Below are 23,763 nucleotides of genomic sequence, written 5' to 3'. Positions count from 1 at the left end.
CAATTTTTCCTACTCTCAGTAAGTTTATACTCTTCCATAATTCATGCACCATTATTTCATTCTCTTTATAATATGGGTCTCTTTCATGACCCTGCAGCTCTATACACTGTTTTCTCTGCCTCGACAACCTTCCCATCTCTCAATTTCTATATAGGTCTGTATGCCTTCTGAATTCCCTAAATCATTCCTTTCATGAAGTTTTCTTTTTTTCTTTTTGTCTTTTTAGGGCTGCACTCACGGCATTTGGAGGTTCCCAGGTTAGGGGTCAAATTGGAGCTGTAGCTGCCAGCCTACACCACAGCCAGAGCAACACAGGATCTGAACCATGTCTGCAACCTACACCACAGCTTATGGCAATTGGCAATGCTAGATCCTTAACCTGCTGAGCAAGGCCGGAGATCAAACCTGCATCCTCATTGATACTAGTCAGGTTCGCTAACCACTGAGTGACAACAGGAACTTTTTTTTTTAATTTATTTTTTATTTTTTTATTTTTTTTTTTGGTCTCCTTTCATGAAGTTTTCTGAACTCGTCTAGGCAGACTGGTTAGCTTATCCTCTTCAATGGAAAGTCCTGTATTCATTTATCTGCAGTATCTCATACTGTCACATACTGTGAAGAATATATTTATGTTGTGTTTTTCAAACTAATGTAGACCATTGATCTTCTTAAGGAACAATAATTTCTAGCTCATTCTTTTTCTCCCTACACCGAATACATAATTAGGCCTTAAATATCAGTGCTGTTAAATAAATGAATAATTTCCAAAATAAAGAAATATTTAGTAATACTCAAGTCAGAGAGAAAGTGATTAAGTGATATTTTCATGGTCACTGGTATTTATTACTCAAAGGTTAATATTATAATTTCTGTCTTCTGTACTTCCATGTTTTAAGTTTTCTTTATGACTTATTGTCTGTGCAACCCTGGATCTGTTGCTTTAGGGATTTCTCTGGTTGTTTTGTTTTGAGTGTACTGTGTTCTCAATGAGACTATAAATTCCTTAAGAGAATGATTTGTTCAGTTCTATTCTGTGCTTCCTACACTGTGTCTACCATAGAGGAAGACAAAACATTCATTCATTTAAGTATTTGTGAGTACAGCTACCATGTACCAGGTATTGATAGTTGTTGAGGATGCTGATACTGTTATACACAGATCCACAAAAAGTATTAAAAGACTGGTTAAGCAGCAGAATGTAGTTTATGCCTTAATAAAAGAAAAGGTCTTAAAATTTGATAAATTCTGTATGTTCATATCCAGGGAAAACCATGATTTAAAAAAATTTCAAATCAATAAATTTAAGTATTATTTTTTTTTCCTTTCTCACCAGTCATGTCTGTATATTTTCCCCACGCCTTTAATTTTCTTTTGGTGTCCTTCCCAGGTTTGAATCATTTTACATTGTATCTTACACTTTTCATGATACACTTTTTTTTTTAATTTTGAGTGCATATACAAAGTATCAGACATCCTAAAGAAGACACTATGATTATTTTATCTATAAACTCTCCTGCCCTCAAGTACCTCTACTGCTATTTTATTTTATTTATTTTTATTTTATTGGATTATAGTTGGTTTACAATGTTGTATTAGTTTCAGGTATATAGCAAAGTGAATCAGTCATACATATACATATATTCATTCTTTTTTCCATATAGGTTATTACAATATTGAGTAGATTTTCCTGTGCTATAAAGTAGGTTCTTATTAATCATCTATTATCTATAGTAGTCTGTATGTGTTATTCCTACCCCAATTCTTCCTTCCCCACAACAGTTTCACCCATGGTAACCATACAATTGGTTTTGAAATGTGTAAGTTTGTTTCTGTTTTTTAAATAGGTTCATTTGTATCATTTTATTAGATTCTACATATAAGTGATATAATGTAATATTTGTCTTTATCTGTCTGATTTACTTCACTTAGTATGATAATCCCTAGGTCTATCTATGCTGCTGCAAATAGCATTATTTCATTCTTTTTATGGTTGAATGGTATTCCATTGTATATACGTACCACATTTTTTTTCTTTTTTTCTTTTTTCTTTTTTTTACATTTAGAAGGGTTTACTGCTATTTTAAAACAAAGAGAAGTCTGCATTATGGGGAAGCTGAGTCCTCACACTACTATCTTTAGTTTTCCTACATTTTTATGTGATCAGAATAATTGGAGACTATTAAGTCATTACAGATATCCCAGGTGCTTTATAAAAATAGCACAGCCTGTCAGCAAACACAGGAAATAAAATGTTGTACATTAAAGGATCTCACAGATTTACTATAAAAAAAACAAAAGAAATCACTTCATTTTAAGAATTCTTTAAAATTTCCTTTTAAATGGATAGTTTCTTCCACAAATTTTGAATTTCTATTTCTAATTTTATTGGTTTCCATTTGTTCAACCTTGTATAAAATAATAAATTTCAAGTTTCCTTCTTGATTGCTTAGTTCAGCTAAACCATGCATTATTTATTCATTATTATTTTCATTTCTTCAGTTATCTGTGCTTTGATCACAGCATAGTCCACTTTATCTCCATTAAATTTCAAGTCCATAGGCCATTAAAATTATGTATGCTAAAAATTAAAGATTTGTTTCCATTTTATTTTTCTTTCCCAACTCTCCTAAATTTGTTATTGACTAATTTTAATGATTAAATTTTCACTTCATAGTTAAATACTCTCAAAAATTTAATTAGCATGTAGCAGAATCAATAATCACATTTTAATCAACTTTATTTTCCTAAAAGTACATTGTTTAAAATCAACAGGAGTTCCTATCGTGGCTCAGTGGTTACGAACCAGACTAGTATGCATGAAGATGCAGGTTTGATCCCTGGCCTCGCTCAGTGGGTTAAAGATCCAACAGTGCCTTGAGCTGTGGTGTAGGTTGCAGACACAGCTTGGATCTGGCATTGCTGTGGCTGTGACATAGGCTGGCAGCTACAGCTCCAATTTGATCCCTAGCCTGAGGAACTTCCATATGCCACAGGTGAGGCCCTAAAAGGACAAAAAGAAATACCATAGGGGTATATTTAATAGTAAGAAAATACATGAACACAAACACTCTCTTACTTAATACGAAATTATCTTTTTTAATAATAAATGGGGTATGAAAGATCCATAGAAGAGAAATTACTTTGAATCAGTTTGATGATTAATAACCATAGTTTTGACAATAGCTAAAAGCAACTTTTTACTATTTTTAATCTGTTACCCAAAATATAGTGCAATAGAAAATATTTTGTTATCAAAAGTTTATTAGATATTATTATTATTATTGCCTACTGTATACCAGGAACTGAAACAAACACTGGGACTGCAAAGGTAAAGACAAACATTGCCATACACTAAGTAATTTTGTCCCCACTCCCACCAAAATTTATATATTGAATCTTAACTCCTAATGTTATGGTATTAAGAGGTAGGGTCTTTGGGGGATGAATAGGTGTGAGGTTTCAGCCTTCATAAATGATATTAGTGGCATTATAAAAGAGATCCAAGGGTGGGGGGAGAGAGATACCTAAGAGGAATCTCTCACACCTTCTACCACGTGAAGTTACAGTTTGAAGGTTAAGAGAAGGAAGCTGTCCTGACGACACATGATCTTAGACTTCCAGCTTCCAGAACTATGAGAAATGAATTTTTGTTTTCTATAAGCCACTGCATTTATAGTATTTCTTTATAGAGGCCAGAGTAAAGTAAAGCCAACATTGAACCAAAAATAAACTTAACATGTTATAAAATCCAGTAAAGCAATAATTGTACTTAGGAATATTTAGAATTTACAGCTGGGAAAAGTCCACAGTAATCAACTTGTACATACTCCCTCAATTTACAAGAAAGCAAACTCAAGCTCAAGAGAGGTTTAACAGGGTAAGTAAGGGCATACTCCCAGGAAATGGGTGAACTGGAAATAGAAGGTTCTCCCATATATCTATGGAGTACCCCTCAAAGTGCCTAAATGGCATCATTTATTTACTAATGATTTACATATTTTTCTAGTAATTTCTGTGGTAGGCAAGATACATACAATGTATTTCCGAACAATTTTTGCAAGGGCATTACAGAAATGCGAACTTTCCGTTCTTGTATTTTTTAACTTTTAAATGATTTAACATAAATGCCTCACTAGTCATCTCCATCAAAAATCATGTAAACATCATTAAAATGCACACATTGTTAGAAATTAGTAAAATTTATTTGCTCATAAAAATCATATAAAAAATACAAAGTACTATTTTTTTAGAAAAAATGACCATCAAGATACTTGAATGTATGATAAATATCCGTATTTATACCATCTGCCAATCTTCTTCACCATATGTCACTCTATTAATTGCTAATACCATCCTTATTATGCATCATCTCATCTGTAACATTATTCCATGAAACTAAGACAGCATCAGTAACAACTATAGAAAAACACCTGCTATGTGTGTTTCTGGTTGATAAATTTCAGCAGGCTCTTCCTGGTTTGCTCTCGGGCAAAATTTTCTAATTACCTTTGCATAACAGGAAGCTTTCTACCAGGGCAACTTTGTCTGATTACAATCAGCACACTACCATCTTCTTAAACAGTTTACTCTAATTAACTAAATCTCCCCACAATATTTATTCAAAATGTTTATTTAGCAACTATCATGTGCACAATAATATGGGCATCATAGTCACTGGACTAATATTATGAAGAAGAATAAAAATATGAGAAGGAACTTATAACAGCTGTAAAAGAATTCTGTAAACTATAAGATCCACAAAGTGTTTAATAAATACTGGTTAATTAAGGTTATAGCTCTGATCTTTGGCCAGCAATTATATATCACATAAAGTGTATATCTTTTTTTTTTACTTCGTATATGAAGAAAATAATTGAGCCTGATTATGATCCTTCTATTTAATCAAAGGGAGTAGGTGGATAGATCAAAATGGTAACTGTCTTCTTCTTGGCAATGGCCAAAATAGATCCACTGAAAATTCAAGTACTTTATTTATGTATGTATGTATTTTTTTTAATGGCTGCACTCATAGCATATGGAAGTTCCTGGACCAGGGTTTGAATCTGAACTGCACCTCGCTTCTATGTCACAGCTGTGGCAACACTGGATCCTGTAATCCACTGGAGATCAAAACCACTGCAGAAACTCCTCAAGCACCTTAGAAGTGTCAATTATTTTGTTCTTTCTGAGGTGGTTTTGGTTGAAGAAGCAATCTACTGCCCATGAAATGATTAAGAACCATGCCAAAAAAAGATAGGTGTGAATGCTAAACTGTGTGGTAAAGACAGTAAATGTGAAATAATGTTAAAGAAGTGGGGGTAATGGATAACAGAAATCAGGAAATAATTTTTTGAGGAGGCAAAATTTGAGTAAGACTTTGAAAAGTGGGCAGAATATGGCTAATAGTTACGTTTTCAGTTAGGACAGGTCAGACATATATCAAAATTAGGGCTGGTGATTCTGTTCAGCATTAAGATGCTGGTAAAAATCTTTGGTAAGAGTTAAACAAATGGATGGAGATAAATCATGAATGGTTTTAGAAATCAGATGAGCTAACAATTATTAGGAGCAGCACCATTACAACTACCAACACCTCTATTCATTATATGCTTGTGTTTTAGTTCATATACTAAGTGCTTTTATTTGGATTCTTCTTCCATCTTCATACAAATTATTAACTCTCTATGGAGTAGGCATTGATATATTGTAGCATTCCTTTTACAAATAAGAAATCTGATAATTATAAAGAAGGTCAATTATTTATGTAGATGACCAAGTATTTAAATTGGCATAGTCTGATAGCTGAATTCATATACTTGATTATTTCTCCTCACTAGCTTACAGTATGAAATTAAGAAACAACATGAGGGGAGTTCCCGTTGTGGCGCAGTGGTTAAGGAATCTGACTAGGAACCATGAAGTTGCAGGTTCGGTCCCTGCCCTTGCTCAGTGGATTAATGACCTGGTACTACCGTGAGCTGTGGTGTAGGTTGCAGACGTGGCTCGGAACCCATGTTGCTGTGGCTCTGGTGTAGGCCAGAGGCTACAGCTCCAATTTGACCCCTAGCCTGGGAGCGACCCAAGAAATAGCAAAAAGACAAAAAAAAAAAAAAAAAGAAAAAAAAGAAAAACAACATGGGGGCTTTGAACACTTTCAGGGTATAAAAGAAGAGAGATTTTTGATGGGATTGATGTGACAGCAGTATATATGATAAATTGTCATCCGAATGAAAAGACATGAGACAGATGCAGTACTGGAACTACAGAAAGGTGACAGTGGTAACGGAGGTTTATGAGTAATTCCAGAGACATTTCAAAGGAGGATTGACAGAACTCAGATTCCTGGGCTCAATTCCAACCTATATTGTGGGATGGAGCTTCTCTCATAACACTAAGCAATTCTTAGGAAATGAGCCAGGTGACCTACAAGTCAACTCAAGTCTGACACCAACAACCTGCCTGGAGATAGCATCAGATTCCACAGGTTAAGTTTCAGTCTGCAAGACTTCCCGTAACTCCTCATCCCCTCTTCACTTTAGAAGCTAGTCTCAGTCCAGGTTGTTGCCCATGCTACTAACCAATTGGCTACAAACTGGAGGTTCTCAAAACTTTCTTCTTAGACTTCAGATACCAGTCATAAGACTCTGTTTGCTGCTGTACTTCTGACTGACTGGCTATAAATCAGAAATTCCCTAGACCACATCCTCTTTGGGGTTTGATTAATTTGCTACAGCAGCTCATAGAACTCAGAGAAATATTTTATTTACTAGGTTACTAATATATTATAAAAAGATATAACTCAAGAATAGCTTGACCAAAGAAATGCATAAGGCAAGGCATGGGGGGAGGGGCTTGGAACTTTTATACCCTCTCCAGGTACATCACTCTCCTCAAATCTCCAAGTGTTCTCCAACCTAGAAGCTTTCTGATCCCAGTCCTTTTGCAGCTTTATAGAGGCTTCATTACATGGGCATGATTGATTAAATCACTGACCATAGATGACTGATTTAACTTTTAGCCCCTCACTTTTCCCCCACAGGGTGGGGCTGAAAGTTCCAAACTTTAATCACATGGTTGGCTCCACTGGCCACTAGCTCCATTCTTTGGTGCTTTTCAAAAGTCAGTTCATTAACATAAAAGGATCTTTATCACTTTCAACATAGGAATTCTAAGAGTTTGGGGAGTTGTGAGCTATGAATTGAGGACAAAGACCAGTTACATATGAGAAACATATTTTTGTCATCTTGTTACCAAGGCTGTTGCCCCCTGTACCACACCCCTGCCTCTCCCTCAAATAGAAACCAATAACTATTATCTACATTTCAGGAGGAAGCTGCAAAGATCAAAAACAAGAACTGGCTAGAACAAACTAGTTCCAAATGGCAGAAGATTTGACTTTCAGTAGACCTTAAGCCTCATTATACACCCACTATAATATATTACCATGCTAAATGATACACATGGCAACTGGACAGTTGACGACTGCCATGATAACAACTGGAAAAGCTTGCTCAAGGACTGAAAAGGAGAGTTGCATCAGTTCCAGGTCCAGACCACATTCTTATTCTCAGATAACTCCTGAATATTCCTACCATTCTTTTCCTCCTATATATTGGGTCTCTCTCCTAAATTGGGTAGAGAAGTTGATTTGTGAACTAAGTTCCTTCTTCTCCATTCTCTGGTCATTGAATAAAGCTTGTTTTATTTCAGCTTCAGCATTGGTTTCCTGGCTGTGTGAATCTGATAGGAAAATAACCTCTTTGGCCAAAATGGTTTGGCCAGGACTAAGACCCTGGCATGAGTCCAGTCAGCCAATTCCATAAAAAATCTGAGTGACAAAACACATATTTCTTATAAATAACATCATAATGACATAACCTTTCTAATTTCACTTTGTAACCTTTCATGTAGGCAAATTGAAGTGCCTATCCTCCCCCACTTTTATTCCCTAGATATGCCAATTCATTTCGTGATTTTTTCCATGACATATTTTCTATATTTGGGATGACTTCCAGCTTCCTCTGTTGAAATAGGAAATCATTTCCAGTTTCTGCCCTTATGCTACTTCCTCCAGCTCAAGGCCTGACCATTTCCATAGAAATAATCTTCCTCATCTAAATTTTGCAGAGGATTTTACCTCTGTTGTCAACAAAACAGTCGACTGTGTATTACTTAGTTTTGTGTTTATACCTTGCAAATGAATTCAAAATAATAAAAAACATGACATACTGTATATCCCATATAATGTTCAATCTGGCATACCTACTAATATTCATTAATATTTGCAGAATTCAAAATATATTATCAGTATATTAATAAGTGAATAAACAAATAGCTGGAAGATTGATTGAATAAAGAAATTAAAAGGTGACTCCCTAGTTTTTACCACTCCTTCCAATATTTTTATTTTTTTGGCCTTTCCTAGTCATCCCTTAATCACCTCGTCCATCACTCCTATGAATGGTTCTGCCATTGTGCCTTAGCAGACAAAAACAATGGGGCTGGCCAAATAAATTCTGACTGAAAATTAGTCAAAAAATTTTTTTGTCCAATCTGTCAATATTAACTCTCTTAAATGTTTCTAGTTAACAATTCTCTATTCTCAAATAAATGCTGTTTTTTTTGAATAACACGAATGTCTAAAATAAATATTCTATATACAATTCATGTACATAAATCAGGTTATGTGCATAAGCTCTAGTTTTTGGATATCTATTGCATTTCCAACAAAGGAATAATTATTTCCATAATGGTAAACTGTCAAATAACTCATATACATATCCCATTTAGGGAATAAAAATTATTGTCTAAGTTTGTATAAAATCCATTAATATTAATTTCTGAATTGCTCTTTTTCTTTTAACTCATAATTTGCGGTTTGTATGAATTTTCAGTCCCTTTAAAATCACCATTTCTCGATAGTTCAACCATGCAATACATAGACAGCAGCTATATTAATGACCTCTCAAAGGTGCAGTGCACTGATACTGCTATTTATGCTGCTGTCTTGAAAAAAGCATATTTATTCTGTTCAAGCACCCATGAGACATGAAAACTATTCTTTGTTCAGACTCACAGTGGATAGTCATTTTAAAACTTCAATTACTATTTCAGCATGCTCTTTTCATTACTATTTCCAGCGCCACAGCTAGTAATTTCTAATAGCAAAGATCCTTTATAAACCATACACACATGTGCTCTGCATGCAATGATCAAATAAAGTTGTGTATAAATGATTAATATCTACAGAAAAAATGAATTAAGATGAAATTTAACGTATGAATCTTAAATATGCAAATTTTAAACCTTCCAACTAATGACTGATTACTGTTGCATGAATATATATGCATATATGTCTCTTTTAATATATTTCAATTGTCTATCTTAGAATCAAATAAAATAATCATATATTAATATTCAAAAAATAGTTCTTGAGGTTTAAGTCAGTACAGAGCTGTACTTTGTGCTATAGGGTTTATGAAAAACAACAAAACAAGGTAACGTTATTTCTGCCTTTGAACAATTTACAATTATAATAAATACTATTCTTTCTTTTTATTGAAATGAGAGTTTTGAATAAAAAAAGATGGTTTATAGTATCAATCTCACTTTTTGTAATCTTTAAATTCCATGATCTGGCTATAACATGTCTTTTTACGTAAGATTTGGTCCCTGCATTAATATTAATCTCCCTTTCTAGAAGCTATCCTCTATTTTCTCATTCTTAATTGCCATATAAAAGTAAACATCTAATTTATGTAAAACTGAAGCAGGATATGTGAATGCCACCATTTAAAATCAGAATTTTCACTTTTGTCACTTATAACTATAATTGTTCTTGAGTGGAAGATGCCACAAAAAAGCAACCTTATAGAGTTAACTGTTCTATTCATGGCCAGGACATTGATGAAAGTAAGTCCTATAATATTTATTATTCAGTGTCCACTTTACAAAGAACAATGCACGATATTTCATATCTCAAAGCCAGGAAAAAGTCTGCTTTTACTGTGTCATTGTTTTATTCATAGACAATGGTTTTCGTGTAAATTCTTGTTTGACAGCTGTCATATATAACATGTAAATAATTCTTAAAAGTTGTTTCTTTGTTTTTTACCAACTTGGACGTAAGCTTTTGTTTAGGATCATTTAACTGTTTTACCTTATTTTCTCATTATCCCTATTACACTATTTTTTTTAAAATCTTACTGTACAAATGGCATTTTATAAGACTTTCATAATGAGAAAGGTAATGAATAAACATCTACCTGTGACATGAAAGTTTTACTTGAACCTGAGAAAAATCTAGGCTTTCCTTTCTTACTCTGGGTTGCCACTGCCATTCATTATTTGCTTCCATTTTATTATTTTCTATTCCTTCCTTAATGTTCTAAAATCTGGCTTCCCTCCTCAGACCATGAATAGTCTTTCTTAAGGACTCTGTCATTTTCCAGGCATTTGAGCTTGGGAGAGTGACTGGATCGCTCCATGCTTTACAATATTCATTTCTAAAGTGGAGATAATAATGCCTCCATTAGTTTGTTTCAAGGATTGAATGATTTGGAGTACATGCAGTGGTTAGCACAATGCCTGACATATAGTAATTCCATAAAAAATTAAGCCTACAATGAAAATGTTGTAGTAACTATGGATAATCTCCTATACTATTCCATTTTTCAGTTTTTTTACTCTTATTAACAACATAATTTTTTCTACTCTCATAGCCTTGAACATCAACTTGACTCTTGTCACTTTCTCCTTCCATATCCAACCAGTTGTCAAACATTTTTTTTTTTTCGCTTTACAATAGTTTTCAATTCTATCTCTTCTTTATTCACTGGAATCTTTCTGACAGGACTCTATAGGGTGTAGTGACTGAAACTTTCTCCCTGAAGGAGAAGAGCAGCTAATGCAATTTTGAGTACTGAGACATGAAACACTCAGAGATGCCATTATTAAAAGTAACAATAGCAATAAACAACAAGAATGAAACAACCAGGTGTTCATCTTAAAATACAGCCTGGTAAAATTTAGAATGAAGGAGTCTCATTTAGTTTATATGGAAATATTTAATTTGTAGAACATGGTGCAAGTAAATCTTACTTGCAGTTATTGGTAATCTGAAAATCCAGAGCACTCACTGATTTGTCTTAGTTTAAATTAATTACAGAACCAGTGCTCCACCTCCACTGACACCAACATCATTACCATTGGACACATAAGCAATTACAATGGCAAATCATACAAGTGAAAGTGCAAATATGGTTTACCAAAAAATCCCAATCCATATTAATACTGATAATTCATGATAAGAAAGGCCATCAAAGTTACCACTGCCTTACAGTACATATTTTAATATTCCAATTTGTTATTATATGATTTTTAGATTGCAAACTCCTTGAGAATCTGACACAGCAGTTTGCATATAGATTTTCAATAAGTTTTGTTAAATATATGAGCTAAACATTTCCTGCATTACAAGTTAAAAATTTAATTGAAATTTATGCTCAGTGGAATGAACTTCAAACTACTAAAATGTATTCAGAGCATTTTTATTTTAAATATTTTTCTTTACCTTTACATACTGGCCTGTGATCACTCCAAGCAGCAAAGACTTCAGCTATCCGTTGACAGGTGATGCTCTTAGCACCCTGTAGGACATAATCTTCATCACAAGAGAACTGCACAGTTGATCCAAGGCTAAAAATGAACAAACGATTAAAAAACACAATTAGAAGCATATAACATAATGATAAGGCTCCAGTCCTACCGGCAATATTCAGTAGGTCAAAAATGTTCCATAGTGAACAAAAACACTGCTCCCTTTGGAAACAAAAACATGAAAACATGATTTGTACAAACATATAATAAAAATCAAAAACAGATGAATCTACTGTAAATCAATAACATGCAGGTATTGGTAGAAATTGTAGAAAGCTGTCATCAAGTTAAATTATCTTGTTATTAGCTATAGAGGCCAAGGTTAAATAATTGACTAAATTTCTCATCCTAAGTAGGTAGTAAACATGAAGCAAAAAATGGACTTGAATTCCAGTGTTTGTGTTTATAGTACTTCTGTAGCAGGCATTTATATGTATATTTACTTGGACATGTCTTTGGGTGTCTCTATACAAACACACACACACACATTGAGGGTTGCAAAACTGTGCTGATTGTTTTTCATATAAAAATCACCATTTATTATTTAACTAACTGCAATTTGGATTTGCTTCCCTTTCCAACTGCTAAGGGTAACAAGTTTTTGTTTGTTTGTTCCCGAAATTAAAAAAAAAAAAAAAAGACCATGTATTTTCTTTCTTAAAATCCTTAAAGAGCAACTCACCAGCAAAAAAGATAAACAAACCACAAAAAACAAAAACAAAACAAAACAAAACTATGGCCTTAACGTGGCATGGAAAGACTTGCAGCAGTAAGTCCCTGCCAATTTTTCTACCTCCTCTCTAATTCATTGCCTCAAGTCATTAGCACCTCTAGCAGCTGACAGTTTTTGCACATGCCCTGCTGTTTTCTGTCTGCACTACATTCCCTGCCTCCTCTGTCTGGCAATGATTACCTGTACCCTCTTAACCAGCCAGTGCCTGAACAGCTCCTGTTCAGCATTCTAAGCTTCTCATGCAGTAATCACATTTGTGTTGTTAAGAGTTATCTCTGGAATAGTGTGGAGGACAGTTTAAAAGAAGATTAATTAGAAGCCAGTAAAACGATAACTCAAATAGTTTAGGTAAAGGGTTGGTGACTATGTTCATGCTGTAGGCAAAATCTGCTCTACTGTCTGTTTTTTATACAACCCAGGGGCTAAAATGGTATTCACACTTTTAAACATTTGAAACAAATATCACAAAAGGAATAATATTTAATGAAATGTTAAAAAAATTAAATTCTGATCTCAAAGTCCATAAATAAAGTTTTATTGGAACACAGCCACACTCTTTCATTGACATATTATTTGTCGTTATTTTCACACTACATTAGAATTGAATAGTTGCAATGAAAGACTTTTTGACCTACAAAGTATAAAATATTTACTATCTAACATTTTATAGAAAAAGCTGGCCAACGCCTCAGGTAGGCTAAAGATGATACAAGACCTGAATTAAGGGGCTGTATGGCAAAGAACCTAAGGTTTAGTATAGCTAAAAACCTCTGTGTTACAATCTACTCTCATCTGGAGCAATTTTATTTTTATTTTCTTCCTTTTTTTTTCAAACGTGGTTTTATTTTACATATTATACACATTCAGAAATGTGTACAAAACCAAATCCGCAGCTCAGTGAATTATCATGAATGGGACATTCATATAATCAAAGAATAGATTATATTTAAGGTCTTGTACTTATTACTCCAAGTTTTAGTTATATCTGTGCTATAGCCTGAAAAGCTTTACAAGTTTATCTAATGGTCAATTCTCTGCCCTTTTTTACTTTATCATATCAGTAAATGGAAACAGTATCCTATTGAAGACCAAAATACTCAGAGGTATTCTCTCTTAAACTTTTATTGTATTTTAATTTTGTACTAAAGTATAGTTTATTTACAATGCTGTGCCAATTTCTGATCTAAAACAAAGTGACTCAGTCATACATATATACACATTATTTTTTATATTATTTTCCAGTAATGTCTATTCCAGGAGATTTAGATATAGTTTCTTGGACTATACAGGAGGACCTTATTGTTTATTCATTTTAAATATAATAGTTTGCATCTACTAATCCCAAACTGCTAGTCCATCCCACACCCTCTCCCCTCCCCCATGGCAACCACAAGTCTATTCTCTATGTCTGTTAATCTGTTTCTGTTTTGTAGATAGGCTCATTTGTGCATATTTTAGATGTCACCCATAAGTGATACCATGTGGTTATTTGTCTTTCTCTTTCTGATTTACTGAATTATTAGTATGATAATCTCTACTTGCATCTACATTGCTCCAAATGGCATTATTTCATTCTCCATAGTGCTTTCCCCAGCAGTTGCACCAATCTACATTCTCAACAGTGTAGGAGGGTTCCGTTTTCTCCACACCCTCTCCAGCATTTGCTATTTGTAAACTCCTCAGTCATTCTTGACTCCTCTTTCCTCTTACTTTTCACATTCATCCCATTGAGCAGATCCTGTTACCAACATTTGTTTGTTTGTTTTTTGTTTTTTAGGGCTGCACCCATGGCATATGGAAGTTCCCAGGCTAAGGGTAGGATTGAATCAGAGTACCACTGCTGGCCCATGCCACAACCACAACAATGCAGGATCTGAGCCACGTCTGTGACTGACACTGTAGCTCACAGCAACACCGGATCCCCAACCCACTAAGCAAGATCAGGGATTGAACCCACATCATCATGGATACTAGTAGGATTCATTTCCTTTCTGCTGAGCCACGACCGAAACTCTCATCTGGTAGCAACACTTTCAAAATCAAGAATCTGGCATTTCTCACTCCTGAAGTGTCACCTGCTTGATCTGAGCCACTGTAATTTCTCATTTATCTCAATGTCAACAGTACTTTTTGCTATGCTATCAGCTTCCTATGCCTGTTCCTGACACTCTGCAATCTATTTTCAATAGTGTCCATGGCAATTTTTTAGAGGATAGCTCAAACTGTGCCTTTCTTTTGTGTCAAGATCTTCTAATACCTCATCATTTCACTCTGAGTAGGTAATTGTCATATAGATGGTCTATGGGATCTGCACATGCTGCTTCATACTTAACTCATTTCTCACCACTTTCTCCATCAATCCCTGTTCTTTAGCCACAGTGGGGTCCTTGTTCTGACTTGAAATTATTAAGCATACACTTGCCTCGGCTCTCTAATTTGCTCTTATGTAAGTCTGGAAAATTCTTCCTCCAGGAGTCCATATCTTTCATATTCTCACTTCTTACTTTTATTCACCTTATCCATAAGGCCCTCCTTGACTATTCTCTATAAAACAGCTTCTCCTAAACCACAATCTTCTTCCATGTTATTTCCTACAGACTATCTGATGCATAGTCTATTTATTGTCTCTCATCTCACCAGAAAAACTGCATGCACTTATCTATTTTGTCTTCCAAACTGTCAAAATATCCTAGTATTAGTAAATTGTTAAATACATATTTTTTGAGAGAGGGTTAGTGCATGCTTTTATTATATACCTAATATATATATGTATGTATATAAACATATATATATATATATGTTTAACAATGTAGGTTTATGGTCTAAAATGGCCGAATCCAGAGAAACCATATCTCCATAACTGGACAAAAATATTCCTGGTTAAGATGCTGTCTCGAGGCTATTTAAATTGCTTTTAATTCACATGCACTCAACTCTTACTCCCAACACATTTGTTGTATTCCAGGAATAAAAAAGAAGATAATGATTACAGCACACAAATTAAGAGGATGGGGGTATGAAATTAAGGAAGTGATTAGAGATTGAGGGCAGATAATTTATAAATTTGTACACCACAATAAAGAGTTTAACTTTTACTCTGAAAGAATTGGAGAGTTGTTACAGAACTGTGAACCAAAGGAATGACATTATGTTAGTTTATGTTTTAAAGTGATCTTATCATCTTTTGGGTGAAAGACAAACTTTAAAAAACAAAAGGCAGAAGCAGGGAGTTTGGTAACAAGCTGTTACAGTAATCAAAATTCTCATGGAGATGATATGATTGTGATTTATATTGAGGAAGTGGTTAGAAACTAACAATGGTAAAACATTTTTAAAAATACCATAGTGTTAAGATCTGGCCCACAGAAGTCATTTTAATGACCATTTTCTCTCTAATTTAAAAGTTAGATTTCATCAAGGTCATAGTATTTGTCACAAATGATTATAATATTCTAGTTTAACCAGGCTCTTCTTACTAAAAGTAATAAACCACATCTTGTTTAAGTAAAACGTGTTTGACGTTGTTTCTTTTCATTATAGAAAACTATAAAGACAGACAATCTGCAATAATAAACACCTAAATTCTTTGCTACTATACCAATGCCAAAGACTGGTACTGATGGTCTCTGAAGTTTCTACTCACATCCCCAAAGATTAACAATCCTAACAATTTTATCTCCAATTAATACAGTGGAGGAAGTAATTTAGAGTTAACACTTTAAGCTGCAGAGTCAGATTTTTTTTCAAATCCTAACTTCCCTTTTCCAGCTTTACAGCTTTGAGAAATTAACAATCTCTCTAAGCCTCAGCTTCCTCATCTGTCATGATCATGTAATGTATAAAGTGTACAATGGCAAACACATATAGAATAGTCAATATTTCCCACAATCATGGAATTAGTTGTGAACGCTATTAATTTCTTCCCCACAATTGAAAGAAAGATCCTTTTTTGGGCATCTGTAAGCATCTCATCCAGGATCACAGCTACACTTTAAAATATTCTGACCAAAAGTATAAAAGTGCAAAATAACACAGAGATGGTAGAAATCAATAAAATAAGCAGTCTTTTCAGTAGAATCCCCGCTCAACAATATCAAGAAAATGGTTATCTTGAACAAATGCACCATGTTTTCATTTTGTGAACAGCTTTAATACTTGAGTTGAACTCGAAGAAAACATACAACTAAGTTTCATTAAATTATGTATTCCTAGGGAATTATTCAGTTATACTGAAGTGACAATAAAGGAAGACTAGCTCTACCCACTGCAATTTCTCTGTCGGCAATGAAGAGACATCTGTCCTGCCTGGCTAAATAAAACCCTCCACTTTAGTAGGTTACTCAATCCAACAACATTCCAAAGTAAATGAGTGAATACATCCTCTCAATTTAAATGCATCAAATCCTAAAGCACATGATATGCAATGACATAGTTAGGAAAATAATTATTGATCTTTACGATGATTATGCTGGCCCCTGTGTAAATGCTATCATTTAAAAAAAAATTATATTTATTATTGCAAAAACACACTATAACCCCAAGGCTGTCAGTGAAAGAAGAAATGAGAGTTTTCAAAATATATAAATGTTTTCCTATTTTAAGCCAACAGCTATTGTAATTTTCATGGAAATAAATAAAACATGAACAAATACAGAGTTACAGAAGGACAAACAATGGTGTTCAGGTCAAAGAAAAGGATTTAAAAAATAAAAAGCAAGGAATCTTGAGAGCATTAAGTAAAAAGTGAATTTGTATTTAAGAATTTTTTTTTCAGTTATTGTCTTTTGGTTATTTTAAAAAGGTCCTGACAATTTCCTGACAGATGTAAAAATTTATTACTAAAGCAGATGAATACTTTTCAAAATCATCACTGAACAGATAGAAATTATCCAGGTATGAAAGATGACCTAAAGTTAAAGTATCTACAAACAATTCCTGCAGAGAAAAAAAAAATTAAAATATTAAACATGTAGAAATAACAATCATTAAAATTACCAGCTTAATATCTTTGAAAATTAAATGATTTTTGAAATGTATTTAAAATAATAATTTCAAAAATAATTTACTGCACTTTAGAAAATCTCAAATTATTTTTATGAAAATGAGATTTTAAGTAGGAAATTTTTACAATATGATTTTTTTCTTAAAATTACTCAAGCTATTTATGATTATTATAGAAAATTTTGAAAACAAGGATTAGAAAAAAGTGAAAATTAGTTTGAATCCTACACTGTTAATGTGTCTTTAATCTAATTCTAGAACTCCAGTTCTTTTCTTATTCATACTTATTCTTCCTTCCTTCTTTCCTATAAAAACAGGACAATTGTCTCCCCTTATCAAAGGGTTATTTCTCCATCTGGTTTTGAATTGTGTACATCTCTCCTTCTCATTACTTGTGTCATTAATTATTCTTTCTCTCTTTTGAATATCCAACCTGCCGCTTTAAGCTGGAAGCAAAAGTGATGTTATTAACCCACTTACTAGGAAGTTTTAGAAATTACATATTCATACAATTTACTCAAAGAGAATGATACATTACTTATTTTTAAAATATGTTATTTCTGATTTTGAATTATAGTAATAAGTTCTTAAAATATTTTTAAAAATTTCAACTCCTACCAAAATTTTTCTTCAAAAGAAAACACCATGGTCTCTTGATATGTATGGCTCTTTTCCTCGTCATTATATAATTAATGTCATTCCTTTCCAAAGATAGTATAACTATAACCAAGTCTATGCCAAATGCAAGAAACTCCAATTCAGCATTCATATATCTTCATATTGAGACACTTTCTTCTTCTCACTGATGTGAAGAAGTGATCAGTTTGGATATTACTCCTCAGCACTTTGGCTTGTGAAGTGTTAAGTCCTTCACTACCTCAATTAATATTTAAACCAACTACTACCTATTAAGTTCCCCAAACTTGGTCTTTGCTGTACAATTAAAAGCATACCTGGAAGGTGATGTTGCTACCTGCCCACACTTCTCCAGTATTTCACTTCAGCTTAAACTTCATCACTAGGAGCAAATCCTTCTTCATGTGGTTTTATTTCAGATATTTATAAATTATTATGAAACAAGGCAATTCATTGAGAAATGAAATGATTTCAAATGGGGCAATATTCTAGAAAATGACAACAGCTCATATGTTTTCATATAACAGGTCTTTAGCAGTTAAACGGCTAAATGAGCTGAAAACACAGCCACATCATGATTTTTTTTGGAGTCTATGAGATAAATCCTTGCCATTGTATTTTTTTTTTTTTTTTTTGTCTTTTTAGGGCTGCACCTGCGGCATGTGGAGGTTCCCAGGCTAGGGGTCTAATTGGAGCTGTTGCTGCCGGCCTATGCCAGAGCCACAGCAACGTAGGATCTGAGCCGCATCTGCAACATTCACCACAGCTCACAGCAATGCCAGATCCTTAATCCACTGAGCAAGGGGAGGGATTGAACCCGCAACCTCATGGTTTCTAGTCAGATTTGTTTCCACTGTGCCATGATGGGAACTCCTGTATGCTTATTTTGTTTGTTTGTTTTACAACTTATATTCAACACTAACTAGATCAAATGCTGTGTCTTATTAATCATGACTTTTTTTATAGATGTTCAATCCTGGATAAGCATGTTGTTTTGACATTATAAGTGAAGTATCATACAGATTCATAATTGTGTTATAAAATAAGAGAAAGTCACATACTAGGATAGTGATATTCTTTGATGAAAATAAGGAATAAATTAGGAAATAGTGCTTTTGAAGGTAAGTAATAAAACAGGTTAGAGAGTAACATAATATTGAAGAAAATCACAAAATATACAAACTTAAATGACAAAATAAAATTTATGTAAAAATCTAAACAAATCCTATTAACCAGTTTTAAAAATGCTTTATAAAATAAGGATTTAAAGTTATTGTTATTATTATTACTATTACGATTTTAGCTGTGCCTACTGCAGGTAAAACTTTCCAGGCCAGGGACTGAACCTATGCCACAGGAGTAACTAGAGCCATAGCAGTAACAATGCTGGATCCTTAACCCACTGAGCCACCAGGGAAATCCTAAGGATTTGTTTTTTGCTTTTTTGTTTTTGTTTTTTGTAAAATTATTTTAGAATAACATTTTCATGTATTAGTTGAAAAGCTATACTATGTTTAGCATCATTTTCATTATAACCTTCGAAAAGAGAGTGGTTGATGGGATTAGGAATCATATTATATAATCCAAGAAAACCAAAATGTAAAATTAAGTTAGTGAGAAATCTAAGGTCTGACAAGTGCTACGACTTTGGATTGATAAGCTTCTTAACGGTTTTGTACCACATGCTGTTTTAAAGTGCACATGTGGGCATATCCATAAAATATTTCTTGCATAAGCACGGTCATAAAATAAGGCAAGGTTAACAACATATTCTTGGCACATTAGCTCTAACTGTACCATTGCTAATCTTTTCCTCCTCCTCCCAACACCTCTGCCTCATATTGCTATGAACTAAGTAATACAACGACGACAGCCTCACTTGCTCCTAATTTTTAAAAACCTAGGTTGTTATCAAAAGTTGCTATTTTAATATAGGTAACTAATTAATTGTAAAAAAAAATCCCTACATAATTGTAACCCTGTGTTTAGGAATAGCTGTCACAGAGGAATAAGCCAATTAAAGTAGAAGTTTAAAGAGATAAAATCAAATCCACTTCAGAGTAAAGAAATGTTCCAGAGGCATAGATGAACTGAATCTCGTGACATGCAATGTTATAAATTATCCAAGGTGATCAAGTGTTTCTTTAATCTTAAAATAAATGTTTTAAAAGAACATTAAGAATATTTGAATAGGACTAATTTACAAAGCACTTTCCTATATAAAATTCCACTGTTCTACTCCGATAACAGTTATCAATGTCATTTTTTCTCTCACTATAAAAATATGCAAGAGTAACCCACATGGTACTTTGTGGGTAGTGTTTAAAATACAAGGGCCAATACACAAAGCAACTACTTCATTGTTTGTGAATGTATTATAGATTGTTAAACAGTTTAGATTGAACACTGACTACTCACTTTTAATATTTATATCTTAAATCCTACAAGGAGATGCTAGAAATTAATAATGAACTACTGCATATGTCAGTTATGCAAATTTGGCATATTAAGTTGCTATTGCTGTATTAGGGCTATAACAAAATAAACAATTTTTCACATTCAGTTTATCAGCATTATAGCCCACTGAGGAAAAGTTTAAATAGATTTTCAAGTGGATTAGATTATCTCTAGGTGTAGTCTAGCTGTAACATTCCATGAATCAATCTGCTTTTTATTAAAGTAAATCTGTTAAAACAAATATACTTCATATACTTCACCATTTTTTTTTTTTTTTCCATTTCTTGGGCCGCTCCTGTGGCATACGGATGTTCCCAGGCTAGGGGCCGCATCGTAGCTGTAGCTGCCGGCCTACGCCAGAGCCATAGCAACGCGGGATTGGAGCCGCGTCTGCAACCTACACCACAGCTCAAGGCAACGCTGGATCCTTAACCCACTGAGCAAGGGCAGGAACTGAACCTGCAACCTAGTCGGATTCGTTAACCACTGCGCCGCGACGGGAACTCCCACCATGTTTTTATGTTATGCCTCTTTAATGAATAAAGAGTGTCTAACTTTGAAGTTAGTTGTGCTTAACTTCTAAATCATTATTTAACACAATAACTGTTATAAGGTAGTTATTCTAATATGTATATCATGAAAATTATATTACCACAATTGAAGTAAATTTCACTAAAAATAAATTTCCAGTAAAAACAAAAACTAAAAGCAAGAAATGGTGTTTTAATAGACTTTACTGGGCAAGTCTCAGTATCAGCTATCTGAAGTCTCTGGGAAGTAGAATATGATATAGGAATTATCAGAACATTTCTGAGGTTTTTCTTTAGCCATAAAATTCAGAAAGACTGTAACAATAGATATTATAATAAAATACAAATATTATATACATAAAATATTATCAAATGGCATATGATGATAAAGAATATCCGTATAAGTGAGAAGTAGTCTGTGCATTCCCTTAACTTTAAAAGAAAAGTTCCAAGTATTCTACAGGGGTTTGACATACAATGACTGGTTCAATGTTTTTTTGTTTGTTTGTTTTTCATTTCTGCTCTTTTGGATTATTATAATATAGTTTACCACAGTTGTTAGGGGAGATGTGGTTCTGTATCTACCATCTTTTCCCTATTTCCATCAACTCTTAAGTCAGCTGGATACCATAGTGCACAAAACTAGAAAATACAAATATAATATATGGCACTCTGATTCTCTGAATCACACATTAAAGAGAAGAGAACTATATAGCAGTTTTTACACAAGTGAAAATGAGTAAGTAAACTGCTACCTTAACATTATTAATTGTATTTGAGAAGTTAAACTTAGAGTGATAAAATCAAATTATGTCAGATTTTGAAAGAATTCCAGATTCTGTCATGGGAATATTGGTTATCAGTATATCAGACTTAAAGAGTTCCAAGAGTATGAACTAGTGAGGAGTTTGAGATGGTTTTGCCTTACAGGAGAAAGTCTGGAGCAAGGGAAATCTAAAAGACAACCCCACAGACAGCATTAAGAGGTCCACTAAAAGGGTAGGCAGAATGGATGAGACCTTTTATCAACTCCTGGGACACCAACTGAAGACCGTAAACTCTTAGAGGAAAGGATCTTGTCTTATGCATCATTTTATCTCCTACATCTGAGGTTTAGCCCAGTGCCTGCTACATAGTACACAGGGGATATTTGCTGAATACATGAAATGAGAGACAACAATAGGATAAGGCACATTAGCTTAGGTGTGGGGTCTGGAGAGATTTGTTGACATTTTGCAGTGTAGTTACAAATACCACATTGTCTGGACTCTGACGATGGATGGAGAAATAGCTAGTTCATGCAAGAGGTCTTACTCAAATACAAGATAAAGTGCCAGCACCCATTCTTATGGTAGACTTTTTTCTGCCTTTCTTCACTGGCTAAAATTGCAGTTACCAAACTGTGCTGAGCATGTCATGTTGCTGCAGTGAACACATGAGTAGCTGTAGCATACTTCAAATTTTTGAAGGAGACACAGACATTCATCACGCACTGGGCAAACTACTAGCCTGAGATAGCTGACAGCTTCAACATCAGATCACTATAATTCTTTCAATGACATCATATCTTTGTGAAACTGGATTTTCAACAGTGGCTGTGATAAAAAGCAAATGCCATGACATTTCACTGTGGAACAGGAAATGAGAGTGGTTGATATCCAATCTAATTCTAAGGTTTGAGATGTTGTGCAGTGTACAACAGCGCTAAGTTGTTAGAACATAAATTCATAAGGCTTAAATTAAGTGCCAAGCATTTCTTTGGCTCTGCAGAACTATTAAAAAAAATGACTAAAACACTACGGACACTGTGATGCAAAACAACTGTGAACTCCTTTAACTAAAACCTCATATTCTGTGTTACAGGTCTGTTTCTTTTTGAATACTAGTGTTTTCCTTTTGTGTGTGTGTGGTGTGTGTGTGTGTGTGTGTGTGAGAGAGAGAGAGAGAGAGAGAGAGTCTGTGTGTGTGTTTAATGTGCTTGGGGCCATTGACGTGGTAATCCTGAGAATAGGAGCTGGGGGTTAGGTTATGTATTCAGATATATTGTTCATACCTCGTGTTTGAACGTGAAGTCCAAGAAACTGAATTTTTGTACTGAAAAATTTAGATGATTCCAATAAATGAAGAGATCTGAGAATGAAACAACTTAGTGGTTATCTGGGAGTATGAGTCAGGTGGATCTAGCAATAAAGCAAGTTTCTGGTATAAATACATCTTAGATATCACAGCGATTATTAGGTATCATATGAAAAGCTCTATAGAGGTTACATATTGTTTTCTGGATAAAGTGCCAGATATTTGAGAGAGAAAATGAGGGTCATTCATGGTCTGACGGTTTCCTACCTCTTTCACCTTATCTTCTACAATTTGTGCACCCATCTCTATCTTGGGAACCCACCTGCCTCCCTCCTACAACCACATACCAAACCTTCATTTCAGGCACCCATGGATTCATCTACTCACTTGTAAACACTTTTTTCTACTTCTGAAAAAGTGTCCAATTAACTGGGCTTTAGTACATTCATGAAGTTATACAATATGACCACTATCTAATTTCAGAATATTTTCCTCTCCCCTGAAAACAACTCCACACCCACAAGCAGTCACTCTCCATTACTTACAGAGGTGCCAGCCTACACACTGGGCTCCCAAAGGAATCACAGTGTTTATAGTCTGTATCTTCAGATACGAAGCCATGGGATGGTCAGTGTGTAAGGAACACCGGCAGTTCACCTGTTGCATCTGCTA

At 34.0% G+C, this 23,763-nt stretch overlaps 1 protein-coding gene across 5 annotated transcripts in view; it reads right to left on the bottom strand.

Moving 5' to 3' along the window:
• Positions 1 to 23,763, bottom strand: part of CSMD3 (CUB and Sushi multiple domains 3) — a 1,221,352-nt gene that overhangs the window by 666,091 nt on the left and 531,498 nt on the right. For all 5 annotated transcript variants that reach the window (XM_021090582.2, XM_021090584.2, XM_021090585.2 and 2 more), the window contains one exon: positions 11,573 to 11,697. In XM_021090582.2, the coding sequence (XP_020946241.2) occupies positions 11,573 to 11,697 (125 nt within the window). The remainder of the gene's footprint in view (positions 1 to 11,572; positions 11,698 to 23,763) is intronic.

This window comes from Sus scrofa, chromosome 4 (genome assembly GCF_054392235.1).
Source record: "Sus scrofa isolate SSC_HxYL_T2T_F1_AM1 chromosome 4, Sscrofa_HxYL_maternal_Yorkshire_Landrace_v2.0, whole genome shotgun sequence".
Lineage (NCBI taxonomy): Eukaryota > Metazoa > Chordata > Mammalia > Artiodactyla > Suidae > Sus > Sus scrofa.
This window is presented reverse-complemented; position numbering and strand designations above follow the sequence as displayed.